Source organism: Macaca thibetana, chromosome 14 (genome assembly GCF_024542745.1).
Source record: "Macaca thibetana thibetana isolate TM-01 chromosome 14, ASM2454274v1, whole genome shotgun sequence".
Taxonomy (NCBI): domain Eukaryota; kingdom Metazoa; phylum Chordata; class Mammalia; order Primates; family Cercopithecidae; genus Macaca; species Macaca thibetana.
This window is the reverse complement of record NC_065591.1, coordinates 17,504,691-17,520,278: the sequence shown is the minus strand read 5'-3', so window position 1 is coordinate 17,520,278 and position 15,588 is coordinate 17,504,691. Positions and strand designations below refer to the sequence as shown.

Sequence of the window (15,588 nt, the reverse complement as noted above, 5' to 3'; positions counted from 1 at the left end):
CGGGGGCGCTTCCTCTGCCCGCGGGAGGAGAGCAGCGGCCGGCTCGGAGGGGGCGGGGGCAGCGGCGGGCGGCGGCGAGGGGCTGCGGAGCTCGGCAGCCGCCGGGCCGGCCGGGGCGGGAGGAAGCGATGAATATTCAGAGGGGGAGGGGAAGGGAGGGGGCCGAGCGCTCGCCGCGGCTCCCTGCAGCCCCAGCCGCATGACGCGCGGAGGAGGCAGCGGGAGCAGCCGCGGGAGCCGGGACCGGGGAGCCGCGCGCTGGGGGTGGGCGCCGCTCGCTCCGCCCCGCGAAGCCCCTGCGCGCTCAGGGACGCGGCCCCCCCGCGGCAGCCGCGCCAGGCTCCGGCGTGTGGCCGCGGCCGCCGCCGCCGCTGCCATGTCCCCGGGGAAGCCCGGGGCGGGCGGAGCGGGGACGAGGCGGACCGGCTGGCGGAGGAGGAGACGGAGGAGGCGGCAGGAGGCGGCGACGACGGTGCCCGGGCTCGGGCGCACGGCGGGGCCCGATTCGCGCGTCCCGGGCACGTTCCAGGGCGCGCGGGGCATGAAGCCGGCGGCGCGGGAGGCGCGGCTGCCTCCGCGCTCACCCGGGCTGCGCTGGGCGCTGCCGCTGCTGCTGCTGCTGCTGCGCCTGGGCCAGGTAAGCGCCGGGTGGGCTCGGACGGGGGCCAGGAGGCTGGGGCGGGACTGGCATTGCCTGCACCTGCCTGGGAGTACCCCGCCTGGGGGGTTCCGTGGAAGGGGGCGAGGGTCCGGATCCTCGGATCCCCCCTCTTGAAGGCGGCTTGCGGGGACCCCGGCCGGCCTCGCACGCCGGCGACCGAGCCCTTTTCCGGCTGCCCAGGATCAGGGGGAGGGAGGCGGGATCCGGGTTCCGCGGTGCCCGAGCCTCCCGGGGAAAGCCTCCGCGCGGGTTCCAGGCCGTCCCCGGCCCGGCTCTTCCCGGCGCTGGGCACATCTGGCCGGCACTGGCCCGGCTTGCCAGCCCGAGGCGGCCGGAGGGGGCGTGTTTGCGGAGGTCTGGGGACGCAGTGCCGGGCGGCCTGGCCGAGCCTTTGCCGACCGACCTCCGACCCGGCCTGCAGGGGCCCGAGGGGCGGCGGGGGCGCCAGGGCAGGGCCAGGAGCTGGGCAGTGGGGCCCTGGGCGAGGCACGGGACTCGGGGCCGAGGGCGCTGTTTCTGGGGAAAGTTCCCAGGCCGGGGAAAAGGTGGCCGAACGCTGGCTTTTCTCAAGGTAGCCGGCCCTTTTGGCGTCGTGCTTGATTTCATGGGTGTTTAATTCGTGCTTTGTGGGCGCCGGCTCCCCGTCCCCACCCCACCCCCGCCCTCTTGTCTTGCTTCACTTTTCGGATAATGCTGTCCCTGGCGTTTTGGTGACCGACCTTTCCCCTTCCTGGCATTTCCATAGGGGGTGAGGCAGGGCAGCTGAGGGGCATTCCCATTTCACAGATGGGGAACTGAGGAAGAGAAGTGAAAGAGCGGAGCACCCAGCCCGTGCCATGGGAGCTGAGCCAGCGGGCGCGTTCTCTCAGCCTCCGGAGCCTATCGGGGTTTGAACCCGCAGGGGAAGTGGCCTGGGGCTGCCCTGCTGTGCGTTTCTGCAAATGACCGTCTTGCTTGGTTTTTACAGACACCATCTCTGAGGAAATGAGTTATTGACTGGGGATGGAACCTGGTTTCAGGGAAAACTTCTCCAGCTTGAATACAGGAGAGAGCAGAAGCATCTCCCTGGGGCAGAAATGCCGCCCAGCAGGCAGTAGGAGAAAGGGGCTTGGGCCTAGGGGCTGCGTGACCCTCGGCATCCAGGGGTCTCTCCTCGCAGTTTCCTCAGCAGGTTCTGCACAGGCTTTCCTGGGGGCCGGAAGGCAATGTGACCTCCTGCAGAGAACCTTGGAGTAGATGTCAGGAGACTGGCTCCAGGTCCAGGCCGCAGGGCTGGACTTCCTCTTCAGGCTCCTCTACCCTCAGTTAACAGCATCTGTAGAATGGGTGTAGCACCCCCTTCCCGATGGAATTGTTTGAGGGGCTTCCACTGGCCAATGTCTAAAAGAGCTTTGTAAATATTAAGGGTTTCCAGATGGGATTCTCATTATTAAGGTACAGTGTGTGGGGGGGCTGTCTTCTCCCTGACCATGCAAGGAAATTCAGGGAAGCAGTGTCTGAAATTAAAAAAGCCTTGCATTTGAAGATTTCTTGTATCAAAGTTTATGCTAAAACAAACAAAAACCCCAAAAAACAACAGAAAACCCCCCAACTTAAAGCTTCATTTATTTTTAAATATATATGTAATTTATTTTTTCGCTTCAGCAAAAAAAATTTTAAATTATAAATATAATTTTTTGTTTTGCTCCAGCCATACTGGTTGCTAGCTGTGCTTTCAATCAGCAAAAAGTTTCTTGGGTAAATTTATTGCTTGCTCAATCCTTCCTTGTATTTCATTAGCATATTGCCACTCTACACTTGTCCTGTATTTAAATATTTCCTTCCTCTATGGTTTGTTCTGTAGAACCTCAAAAGGACTCTCTTCTTTTTTTTTTTTTTTGGATACATTATGAAATAGGAAATCTAAAAGGCTCTCAGAAGAAGCATCTTCAAAATCCACATTCAGCAGTTCATTTTGATAATGGATATTTCAGGGAATCAGTGCCTTTTTGAGCTGGACCAGACTTTCAAGATAGCTGAAACCCCTCAGAGCTCTTAGATGAGGATATTGAGGTCCAGAGAAGACAGGGAGCAGGCAGAAGTCACCCAGCAAAGCATTAGAGAAGACAAGTTGGGAACCTGGGTCACCTGCCTGGGCCTTGTATTTTCAAAGTGCTGTTTTTTTTTTCGTGTTTTCACTTTGATCTTACTTTTAATGATAGCGACATATCACTGTGTCTTCTCAAAACGATGGGTGTGAATGGAATTTTTCAAAGTCGAATCAAATTTGAGATACTTCTGAAGTTTGTTTAGGAAACAAGAGTATGTGACTACCTTCCTAAAAGCCGACTGGTTTTCTGAGGCCTGGATTGTGTGTGTATGTGCTCGTGTGTGTGTTATAAAATGGAATCAACTCTACCAGGTTAAACAAATGGACAGGTCATGGAAAAGACACAGCTCTGTTTGGACATTAATAAGGGCGGATGTGGAAGCTGGAAAGCTGAGATGCTGGTAGGCTCAGTACTTCGCAGGCCCGGAAAAGCAGTTTTTGAACTGGCATCTCATTCCCCTTTTCTAAGACAGGAAGGATGGTCAGAAATGATTCCAACATGAGGACTTTGCTGGTTGCAGTGTCTGACTCCTCCCATTCTCATAGCAGTTTTGCACACTAGTTTTGGTTTGTGGGTATGTTTTAGGCAATGTGACAAAGCAGATTTCCTCCTGCTTCCTTCTCTTGAGAAATTTAATCCTGACAGGTTCTTTAAGAAATCAGCTTGATGTGGGCTGATTTTAAAAGAATAAATGAAAAAAAAGCTGGTGACTAATAGCTGTTTTATTGGTCTTGTAGTGTTTTGGTTTTGTTTTATCTTCACTTTCTTGTTTCCTAGTGAATAATAACTGGGTTTATTATCTATCATGGCTAATCCTTAAGCCTGATTCCTTACCTGTTCCATCCAGAGTAAAAAATATGTTTTGACTCCTCTTTAAACTGCTTGTTAGATTCTCATATGAGTGACTTTAAATATTTTTGTTTTGCTTCAGAACAACGGGAAAACCAGATGATTATGTTTTGTTTGCAGACAGTTTACGAAAACAGAGCAAATTGGTTTATGGTTAGACCGTGACTTTGAGCTGACTTTAAGTTCGGCCCCAGGATAAAGATAACCGTGGAATATCCAAGCTTTCCTAAGCAGTGAGGATCCTGGCTTCCGAATGAGCAATTTTGGTCAGGAAAGGGGTTATTTAGCTCCTAAAAGTAATTTTTGCTTGGGGTTGGGGCTGAGGCAGAGTGGCTGAATGACCGTAGGCCTGGGTGTAGCCAGAGGATCATCAGTAATTACTTCTCAGTTCATTCACTTCTTGGGCTAGGGAATTATTTTGAGTGCAGGATAAGAGGCAATTTTCTGTGTATTTCCCTTCTAATATAATGCCACTGATGATATTATAATTAATAGGTAACATTATGCATGACAGGCACTGTGCTAAGGGTTTTAATGCATTATCTCATTTGGCCATTTCAGAAATACCAAGAGATAGGTGCTGTTGTTTTTTTTTTTTTTTGTTTTGTTTTGTTTTTTTTTTGGTTTTTTTTTTTTTTTTTTTTTTTTGAGAGGGAGTCTCACTCTGTCACCCAGGCTGGGTGCAGTGGTGCAATCTTGGCTCACCACAACCTCCACCTCCTGGGTTCAGTTGATTCTCTTCCCTCAGTCTCCCGAGTAGCTGGGATTACAGGCATGTGCCACCACACCTGGCTACTTTTTGTATTTTTAGTAGAGACGGGGTTACATCATGTTGGCCAGGCTGGTCTTGAACTCCTGACCGTAGGTGATCTACCTGCCTTGGCCTCCCAAAAGTGCTGGGATTACTGGCGTGAGTCGCTGTGCCCCACTTTTTTTTTTTGTTTGTTTGTTTTTGAGATGGAGTCTAGCTCTGTTGCCAGGCTGGAGTATGGTGGCGTGATCTCAGTTCACTGCAACCTCTGCCTTACCGGTTCCAGGGACTCTGCTGCCTCAGCCTCCCAAGTAGCTGGGATTACAGGCACGTGCCGCCAAGCCCAGTTAATTTTTAATTTTTGGATTTTTATTAGAGACAGGGTTTCAACATGTTTGCCAGGATGGTCTTGATCTCCTGACCTCATGATCCACCCACCTTGGCCTCCGAAAGTGCTGGGATTACAAGCGTGAGCCACCGCACCCGGCCTAGTTTTGTTTTTAAGAGACAGGGTCTTGCTTTGTCACCGAGGCTGGAGTGCAGTGGTGCAAACGTAACTCACTGCAACCCCAACGTCCTGGGCTCAAGGGCTCCTCTCGTTTCAGCCTCTCAAGCTGGGACTAAAGGCGTGTGCTACCATTCCTGGCTAATTTTTTTTTTTTTTAATAGAGATGGTGTCTCGCTATGTTGCCCAGTCTGGTCTTGAACTCCTGGGCTCAAGTGATCTGCCAGTCTTGGCTTCCCAAAGTGTTGGGATTACAGGCATGAGCCACTGCACCCAGCCATATTTTTATTTTATCTGAGAGAAGATTGAGGTTCAGAACTTAATTGTATACTTCTGGAATCTCCACAGAGAAATTAAAAAAAAAAAAGACAAAAATAATTTACTGTAGATGCATAACTACTACGTGGCAGAGCCAGGGATGATGTCTCCACTGCCCCAATTTACCGTCCTGTGTTGTAAAAAGTCATGGAGAAGTTTTTCTGTGGGCAGCTAAGAGATGAGGCGACGGCCGGGTGCGGTGGATCAAGCCTGTAATCCCAGCACTTTGGGAGGCCAAGACGGGCGGATCACAAGGTCAGGAGATCGAGACCATCCTGGCTAACACGGTGAAACCCCGTCTCTAGTAAAAAAGGCGGGCGCCTGTAGTCCCAGCTACTCGGGAAGCTGAAGCAGGAGAATGGCCTAAACCCGGGAGGCGGAGCTTGCAGTGAGCTGAGATCCAGCCTCTGCACTACAGCCTGGGCGACAGAGCGAGACTCCATCTCAAAAAAAAAAAAAAAAAAAGAGAGAGAGAGAGAGGAGGCGACAGACCTGTATTTATTTATTTATTTATTTTTGAGATGAAGTCTCATTCTGTTGCCTGGTCTGGGGTGCTGTGGTGTGATCTCAGCTCACTGCAATCTCCACCTCCTGATTTCAAGTGATTCTCCTGCTTCAGCCTCCCGAGTAGCTGGGATTACAGATGTGCGCCACCATGCACAGCTAATTTTTGTATTTTTAATAGAGATGAGGTTTCACCATGTTGGCCAGGCTGATCTTGAACTCCTGACCTCAGGTGATCCGCCCACCTCGGCCTCCCAAAGTGGGATTACAGGCCTGAGCCACCGCACCTGTCCCAGATATTTTTTAGACAGTCTTGGTGTGTTGCCCAGGCTGGACTCGAACTCTTGGGCTCAGTTGATCCTCCCACCTCAGCCTCCCAAGTAGCCAGGACTACAAGGACATGCTACCTTTATTTTGGGTTCTTTGTGTCCTAAACCCTGTATAATCTGCTTCATTTGTAACACAGAGAACCCAGGTGCCTCCTTCCTGCTTATATTTCTTTGGGGCCTCAGTTTACAAGGCAAGTCTGCCTTTGTGGAGATAGATTGGGGTCTGGGATGGAAAGACTTGGGTTTGGGTCTTTTCTCAGCCACTTAGTAGCTGCATAAACTCAGCAAGTCACTTAACTTCTGTGACTTCTCATTTCCTTATCTGGAAAATGGGACTAACACTTCCTGCTTCACTGGGTGGTTGAGAGGATCAAATGAGATAGAAGAGGAATTGCTACGTAACACCTAAAGCAAGGCCCATCTGCTAGTTGTGGCTGCTGCTTTTACTTGGAGAGAAGAAATGAGGCCCCAGATCATTAGTTCATATCACTTTTTTTTTTTTTTTTTAAGAGGGAGTCTCACTCTGTTGCTCGGGCTGGAGGGCATGGCACGATCTCCGCTCTCTGTAACCTCCACCTCCCGGGTTCAAGCAATTCTCCTGCCTCAGTCTCCCGAGTAGCTGGGACTGCAGGCACGTGCCATCACGCCTGGCTAATTTTTGTATTTTAGAGACGGGGTTTCACCACATTGGCCAGGCTGGTCTTGTCCTGACCTCAGGCGATTCGCCTGCCTTGGCCTCCCAAAGTGCTGGGATTACAGTCTGAGCCACCGCGCCTGGCCCATATGACAAATATTTATGAAGTGTTTTCCACAGAGTGGTGTGGAATAACCCTGGGTGTGTGCAAGATGAACTGAGCTCAGTCACAATACTTTTTTTTTTTCCTAATGTTAAGAATTATTGGCTGGGCAGGGTGGCTCATTCCTGTAATCTCAACTTTGGAAGGCAGAGGTGGGAGGATCAGGTGAGCCCAGGAGTTTGAGACCAGCCCGGACAACAAAGTGAGGTCTTGTCTATAAAAAAAATTAGCTGGGCATGGTGGTGTGGACCTGTGATCCCAGCTACTTGAGAGGCTGAGTTGGGAGGATGGCTTGAGCCCTGGGAGGTTGAAGCTGCAGTGAACCTTGATAGTGCCACTGTACTCCATCCCGGGCAACAGAGTGATACCCTGTCTCAAAAAGAAATAAAAAATAGTTTATTTTAGGGGGTCTTAATAAAGAATGACCTCCTAAAAGTCCATGATTTTATAGTTCGAATGAGGTGAAATGTGGTATCATGATAAATTTGTTTAAATACGATAAAAAGTTGGTCTAAAGAAAAACATTGAGTCAATATTATTTTATTAAATAATAAAAAATGTTAGTATGATGTGGTTATGATCAGATTGTAAAGATGATCAGTTGCTGAAGTCTGGGGGACAGGCACTGAGCAGAGGCCGTGGTGGGGAACAGGAGCCTGTCTTCATGGGTCTTACTGGTCACTGGGCAATACAACTCAGATCACACCAACCAACCAGTCACAGTTGTGATGTAGGATGTGACTGTGAATGACACCCCTGCTGCCCCCTCCAGAGAAAGGGCTGCCACTTGCCAGAGAAGGAATGGTGATGCGAGGGACAGCCAGTCCCTAAGTGGAGATCCCTGGAAGTGGTGAATATTTCAGACCAGAGAAGCCCAGAGCAATTTTGTTACCACTTTGTATGGCTGGTTTTCCAGTGGCTTTACTGGTGACCCCTCGGAGGATAGGGGCTGTAGGAAGTTTGTTATTACTTCCTTATTAGTGATAGCTGCAGTCATCCTATTGTCTCAGAATTTCCCTGGCATGTAAATGCCAGGATGAGGATGAGGGGTAGGGGTAAGCAGATGCGGGCGGGGGGGGGGGGCATTTTGAAAACGAAGCAGTGTCAGCTCCCACAGAAGGTCTAATTTTAAACATGCAAATAATTTTCAGTTCCACTTTTCCTTCTTCCTGTTAGAGGGAAGCTGTCCCCTGTTGCCATTTCTGAAACTTGGGCGGACAATGTCGTTATTGTGTTACAAACGACCTGCGTCTTCAGGGCAGGAGTTGGGTGATATTTTTCCGGATGCCTGTGCCAGGGTCTAGCCCAGTGTTATCTCGTGGTTTCTGAGTAAATGAGTGAGTGAATATTCAAACTTCACATCACTATGGAGCCTATAACACAGTGGTTTTGAATCTTTCTTGAGGGGAAGAGAAGAGGTACAAGACCCTTAGAGAGTGTAGAGAGTGTGTAAAAGGGAAGAATCCTTCCCCAGAAGGGAATGCACATACTTCCAATATTGTATCCAATTTCAGGAGGTTTTTGTTTTTTGAGACATGGTCTCAGTTTGTACCCCAGTGTGGAGTGCAGTGATGTGATCTTGGATCTCGGCTCTCTGCTGCCTCCGCCTCCTGGGCTCAAGTGATCCTCCCACCTCAGCCCTCCAAGTAGTTGGGACTATAGGCATGAGCCACCATGCCCAGCTAATTTTCGTATTTTTTGTAGAAATGAGGTTTCACCATTGTTGCCCAGACTGGTCTCGACCTCCTGAGGTCAAGCAGTCCACTCACCTTGGCCTTCTAAAGTGCTAGGATTACAGGCGTGAGCCACTGTGCCCAGCTTCATAGACTCTTTAAAAACAGTCCATGAAGCCCAGGTTAAAAATCCTCCAATCCGAAATTGTATAAGGTTAGAAAATTACTGGTCCTCTTCAAAGAGAACCACTGTGGGTATCCTTGGTTTCTTTCCAGGAAAAAAAAAAAAAGAGAAAATTTCTAGGTGATACACACAAATATCTATATTCACCTTTTTTTTTGTTACTTTAAAGGTAGCATTATATATACATTGTTCTCTACATAGCATTTTAATTTATTAAGATATCTTGGAGAGTATTTCTTGCCTGTACCTATAGCTATGCCTTATTCTTATAAATGAATGGCTAGTTTTTTTTTTTTTTTTTTTGAGATGGAGTCTCACTCTGTCTCCCAGGCTGGAGTGCAGTGGCACGATCTTGGCTCACTGCAACCTCTGTCTCTCAGGTTCAAGGAATTCTCCTGCCTCAACCTCCTGAGTAGCTGGGATTACAGGTACGTGTCACCACACCTGGCTAATTTTTGCATTTTTAGTAGAGACGGGGTTTCACCATGTTGGTCAGGCTGGTCTCAAACTCCTGACCTCAAGTGATCCACCCACCTCGGCCTCCCAAAGTGCTGGGATTACAGATGTGAGTCACCATGGCTGACCATGACTAGTGTTTTGATGTGTGGATTTACTACAATTTATTTGACCATTCTCCTATCAATAGATACTTTAGTTGTTTTAGTACACCTCCCTGTCCTGTCACAAATCATACTTCCTCATGTCTCTGGTTGATATTTCTTGTAACCTTCACAAGTGTATCTGTAGAGTAAATTTCTAGTTTCAGGGTTACAGGATTGGAAGATGCATGCATTTACAAGTGTGATTGCTGTTGTCAGGTTGTCCTCCAGAAGTGTCACCTCAGTTTGTACCTGCATCCATAGGTTTGCAGTGTCTGTTTCTCCATACCTTCTCACCTGAAATGAGAATTTTTACATGTGTGCTAGTCTGAAAGGTGAAAAATTGTATCTTGTTTGTTTATTTTTATTTTTTATTTATTTTTTGAGACGGAGTCTCGCTCTGTCGCCCAGGCTGGAGTACAGTGGCGCGATCTCCGCCTCCCAGGTTCAGGCCATTCTCCTGCTTCAGCCTTCCGAGTAGCTGGGACTGCAGGCGCCCATCACCACGCCCGGCTAATTTTTTATGTTTTTAGTAGAGACAAGGTTTCACCGTGTTAGCCAGGATGGTCTCCATCTCCTGACCTCATGATCCACCCGCCTCAGCCTCCCAAAGTGCTGGGATTACAGGCGTGAGCCACCGTGTCCGGCCATATCTTGTTATTTTTATTTGTATCCTTAATTTTGAGTTAGTTGAGTTTTTTGGTCATTTGCCTGTGCTGCTTCTTTTTTTTCTTGTTTTCTTTCTTTCTTTTTTTTTTTTCTTGAGACGGGGTTTTGCTTTTGTTGTCCAGGCTGGAGTGCAGTGGTGTGATCTTGGGTCACTGCAACCTCCACCTCCCAGGTTCAAGTGATTCTCCTGCCTCCCTTCCAAGTAGCTGGGATTACAGGCGTGCGCCACCATGCTCAGCTAATTTTTTGTATTTTTAATAGAGCTGGGATTTGTTCCTTAAGAACCATGTTGGCTAGGCTGGTCTTGAACTCCTGATCTCAGGTGACCCACCTGCCTCGGCCTCCCAAAGTGCTGAGATTATAGGCGTGAGCCACTGTGCCCGGCCCCATTTTTTGTTTTTTGGTTAACTCCCTGTTCATTAAAAAACAAACAAACAAACAAAAAAAACTGTATCTATAGATACAGAGATATAGATATAATCTTTGTTTTTAATTTGTATAAGCTCTTTGGAAATTAGTCCTTTGATTGTCATTTGTATTGCAAACACATTTCCCCTCCCGATTATTTTAGATGTAGCCCTTGTTCCTCAGGAACTCAGAGATCAATAAGACCCTAGGGTGGTGAAGAGAGCATAGAATTTGGAAGAGAACTCCTTGGTTGGAGTCTTGGCTCTACCACCTCATTAGCTGTGTGATCGTGGACAGGTATCTTGACCTTTCTGATCCTTGCTGTTCATATTCCAAAAATGCTAATAATAGGAGTACCTCTGACACAGGGTAGTTGGAGAAGTTATGTGTGATCATATTATGCTAAAATTCCTTGTAAATGGATATGGAAACATAAAGACAGCATTTTACAAAATACCACGAGGTATTCCCTTTACTGAAGAGTTAGATCAGAAGAGTATTTCTGATCGTGCCACTGCATTCCAGCCTGGGCAACAGAGTGAGACTCCATCTCAAAAAAAAAACTAACCAAAAAACACTAGCCAGTCATTTATAAGAATGAGTTACAGCTGTAGGTGCAAGCGGGAAATACTCTCCAAGATATCTGAATAAATTAAAAGGCTATGTAGAGAACAATGTATATATAATGTTACCTTTAAAGTAACAAAAAAAGGTGAATATAGATACTTGTGTATCAGAAGAGAGAGGTATTCCATTTACTGAAGAGTTAGGGCAAAGGCCATAACATCATAATTATCAATAATTATGAATTGTCAAAATTATGCCATGAAACCTCTTTTTTTTTTGAGATGGAGTCTCGCTCTGTCACCAGGCTGGATTGCAATGGCATGATCTTGGTTCACTGCAACCTTTGCCTCTGAGGTTCAAGCGATTCTCCTGCCTCAGCCTGGGGTTACAAGTGTGCGCCACCATGCCTGGCTAATTTTTGTAGTTTTAGTAGAGACAGAGTTTCATCATGTTGGCCAGGCTGGTCTCGAACTCCTGACCTCAAGTGATCTGCCTGCCTTGGCCTCTCAAAGTGTTGGGATTACAGGCATGAGCCACCACACCCAGCCCCATGAAACCTCTTAAATTGGGTTTGAGATTAAATCCACGATGGATTGTGTGTATTACAGATACACACACAGACACACAAAAATGTATTAAAATGTATAATAGGAAGCAGTGGAACTTCCCTGATAGCACAATTTAAATATTTCCTTTTTGACAAATGTGCATAGTTGAATAAATTAAGTGACCACCAGTCGTGACTGAAGAGTGGCCAGTGGCTCTTCCTAGCCCCAAAGGAACACGGGGATATTGACTGTGTCCCTTTAAAAAAAATACCATAGAGCTCTGTTTGCATTGGTTTGAGCATTTCTCTTTATCTTGTGACCTGGCCAGCTCTGGCTATGGCTGCCTCCTGTCTCTCAGTACATTTTCTGTGGGGTCAAGAGGAGTTATTTTAAGCCACCAATGGGAAAGTTTAAAGACATAATCCTTGGCTGTAATTGCGGGAGATGGGAGGCTGAGAGACTGTGCCGACTTGCCACCTGTTTCCACGGCAGCAAGGTGATTGTGCATTTCCTGCTGCTGGCCGAGGCGCCAGCGCATTTTCATGTCATTGTGTCATGGGGAAGTTTTCCTGTCTCACTGAGAGCACACCAGGCTCGTGGTCTTGTTCCTGTGGCCAGGACATGGAGAACTGTGGCGAGATTGTTCTGGGTGTGAAGGGAAATTGCTGGCCAGTGCTTTACGCACGGGCTTTGGAGTCAGACGCAGCTTCTCCACCTACCTGTGTGACCTTGGGCCCATCCTTCTAATGCTTGGAGTCTCTTCTATCCTCATCTGTTTAATGGGGACAACAAGAATCCCTACTTTATAGGATTGCTGTGGAAGATTAAATGGATCTGCATGACAGATGCTTAGCATGAAAAAAACCCCTCAACAGATATTTTTTTTTGAGACAGAGTCTCACTTTGTCGCCCAGGCTGGAGTGCGGTGGCGCGATTTCGGCTCACTGCAAGCTCCGCCTCCTGGGTTCACACCATTCTCCTGCCTCAGCCTCCCAGTAGCTGGGACTGCAGGCGCCCGCCACCACGCCTGGCTAATTTTTTTTTGTATTTTCAGTAGAGATGGGGTTTCACCTTGTTAGCCAGGATGGTCTCGATCTTCTGACCTCGTGATCCGCCCGCCTCGGCCTCCCAAAGTGCTGGGATTACAGGCGTGAGCCACTGCGCCCGGCCTCCCTCAACAGATATTGGCTGCTGTTTTATTATCTTGTTTTGCTGAGACACTGGCATAATTTACAATTTAAAAAATTAAAAAAAAAAATTTAACCTTATACTATAGTTTACAAGGCCCTTTCACATATATGAGCTTGTTCAATCCTCACAACATCCTTGAGTTTGTCATCGTTATTCCCGTTAAAAAAGGTATGACTCAGAGTGGCTATAATTGACTTGTCCAATTCAGGTGTCATCTGTCTTTTGCACGATAATAATAGTGTACATTCATAGTATAGGCCACCTCTTTTTTTTTTTTTTTTTTTTTTTTTTTTGAGACAGAGTCTTACCCTGTTGCTCAGGCTGAAGTGCAGTGGTGCGATCTCAGCTCACTGCAACCTCCGCCTTCTGGGTTCAAGCTATTCTTGTGCCTCAGCCTCCTGAGTAACTGGCATTACAGGTGCCCGCCCACCACGCCTGGCTAATTTTTGTATTTTTAGTAGAGATGGGGTTTCACCATGTTGGCCAGGCTGGTCTGGAACTCCTGACCTCGTGGTCTGCCCGCCTTGGCCTCCCAAAGTGCTGGGATTACAGGCATGAGCCACCGCGCCCAAGTATAGGCCACTTTTAAGAATTACTCAGAGTTAGCTTATAAGAGGTGAATCAGTGGAGTCCTCCAGTTTGGTTCACACATAATTATTAGGTTGAACCGTATAAAATTACTGTTTTTGGTCCTGTGAATATTAGTATTTGTATATGGTTCCAATCTAATATGTTCCAGAAAGTACACACTTAAAGTGAAGTTTGGAAAACCAAATCATAGACTTACATACTCTAAGGCGGTGTATTTGAAACTGTGGGATGTAAAATCCATTTAGTGAGTTATGACCAGCATTAAGAAAATGGTAGAATATCAGAGTTTGCTGGTAAGTATTGTAAAAATATTAGAGTTTGCTGGTGAGTATTGTGTCATAAAACTCATTTCAGTTATATATGTGCGCGTGTGTGTGGTGTGTATGTGTACTAAATTGCATATAAAATGAATTTCTTATCGTGGGTTCAACTGTCGCCAGAAAACACTGGAAGTCACTGTTCCAGGGAAGGGAATGGTGGAAAATGCCTGGTGGGGGATGGAGGTGGATTGTTTCCAGAGACAGTAAAAAAACCAGTATAAAGTCCCTAGTTATGCATTGTCAGTGTCTCTGTGTGTACCTGGAAACCATCCTGCAGCAGGTGGTGCAGGAAGAACCATTCTCGAGAGGTACTTCAGGAAGGGAAGTGGGCCGACTGAAAGCTTTGGAGGCCTGCCTTTAAATAGCTGCTTTTCTGGAAACTTCGGGCGACCAGCCTAGTGAACAAGCTATGGGTCAGAGTTGTGTTTTCCTTGGGTAAATGGGTTTGGTAGAGAGCTAGCACTACTGCATTTGTAGTTTATTTGTTTTCTTTTTGAGGTGAGTCTCGCTCTGTCACCCAGGCTGGGGTACAGTGTTGTGATATCGGCTCCCTGCAGCCTTCACCTCCCAGGTTCAAGTGATTCTCCTGCTTCAGCCTCCCGAGAAGCTGGGATTACAGATGTGCACCACCACACCCAGCTAGTTTTTGTATTTTTAGTGGAGACGGGGTTTCATCATGTTGGCCAGGCTGGTCTTGAACTCCTGACCTCAAGTGATCCTCCCACCTTGGCCTCCCAAAGTACTGGGGTTATAGGGGTGAGCCACTGTTTCCGGCCTGCATCTATAGTTTAAATGAGAACTTAATGACCACCATCCAGTAGCTGAGGCTCTGAGAGGGAGGTCTGAATAGTGGGTGACTCAGCTCAGCCCTGCCTGACCTCTAGGCTCTGCCGTCTCTAGGCTCCAACACTGATTTGCATGGGCCTGAATGAAAATTCTGGAGATTGTTAGCCCAACTGGCTGAAGGATCCTGATCCCCAGGTTAATTCTACTGCCATGAATCAGTTCATCTTTTTTTTTTTTTTTTTTTTTTTTTTGAGAGGGAGTCTTGCTCTGTTGCCCAGGCTGGAGAGCAGTGAAGGGATCTCGGCCCCCCGGGTTCAAGCAGTTCTGCCTCAGCCTCCCAAGTAGCTGGGACTATAGGCGCAGGCTGCCACACGCAGCTAATTTTTTTTATTTTAGTAGAAACGGGGTTTCACCATGTTGTCCAGGCTGGTCGCCAACTCCTGAGCTCAGGCAGTCTGCCCGCCTTAGCCTCCCAAAGTGCTGGGATTACAGGCGTGAGCCACTGCACCCGGCCATTTTTTTTTAAATATAAGATTGAAAATACACATAAATAAAAGAAAGCAAAATTACCTGTAATCTCCACTCGCCCAAGTTAACTCCTGGTACCTTTTTGGTGGGAGATCCTTGTCTTTTTAAATGCATGTTCTGTCTGTCTGTTTATATTACAATAGGATAATCTCCTACATGTGCTTTGTAACTTACATCTTTTATTTTTTAACAGTTGAGGTGGGCCGGGCGTGGTGGCTCATACCTGTAATCCTAGCACCTTGGGAGGCCGAGGCAGGCGGATCACCCGAGCTCAGGAGTTAGACACCACCCTGGGCAACATGGTGAAACCCTGTCTCTACTAAAATACAAAAAATTAGTGGTGGCACACGCCTGTAGTCCCAGCTACTTGGGAGGCTGAGGCACGAGAATCGCTTGAGCCCTGGAGGCGGAGATTGCTTGAGTCCTGGAGACAGGAGTGAACCGAGATTGTGCCACTGAACTTCAGCTTGGGCTGCAGAGTGAGATTCTGTCTCTAAATAAATAAATAAATACAATTTAAAAAAAACAATTGAGGTGGATGTCTCCCTAGGGCTACCCCAGGAAGCCACAGGATAAAAAGGAGGCGTCTTGCTGGAGGGTCACTTACTCAGTAGAAATTATTTTGTAATGTTTTTTGAAAGCAAACAACCATGGACATATTATGGACTAGATACCACATTTGCATCAGGATTTTTTTTCAACCAGTACAGTACGCAACCA

At 47.6% G+C, this 15,588-nt stretch overlaps 1 protein-coding gene across 1 annotated transcript in view; it reads left to right on the top strand.

Annotated features, from left to right (window-relative positions):
• Positions 1-423: 423 nt before the first annotated feature.
• PTPRJ (protein tyrosine phosphatase receptor type J) overlaps positions 424-15,588 on the top strand; it is a 189,641-nt gene continuing 174,476 nt past the window's right edge. Inside the window, exon 1 of the mRNA XM_050758882.1 lies at positions 424-637. Coding sequence (XP_050614839.1) covers positions 542-637 — 96 coding nt within the window. The 5' untranslated portion in view covers positions 424-541. The remainder of the gene's footprint in view (positions 638-15,588) is intronic.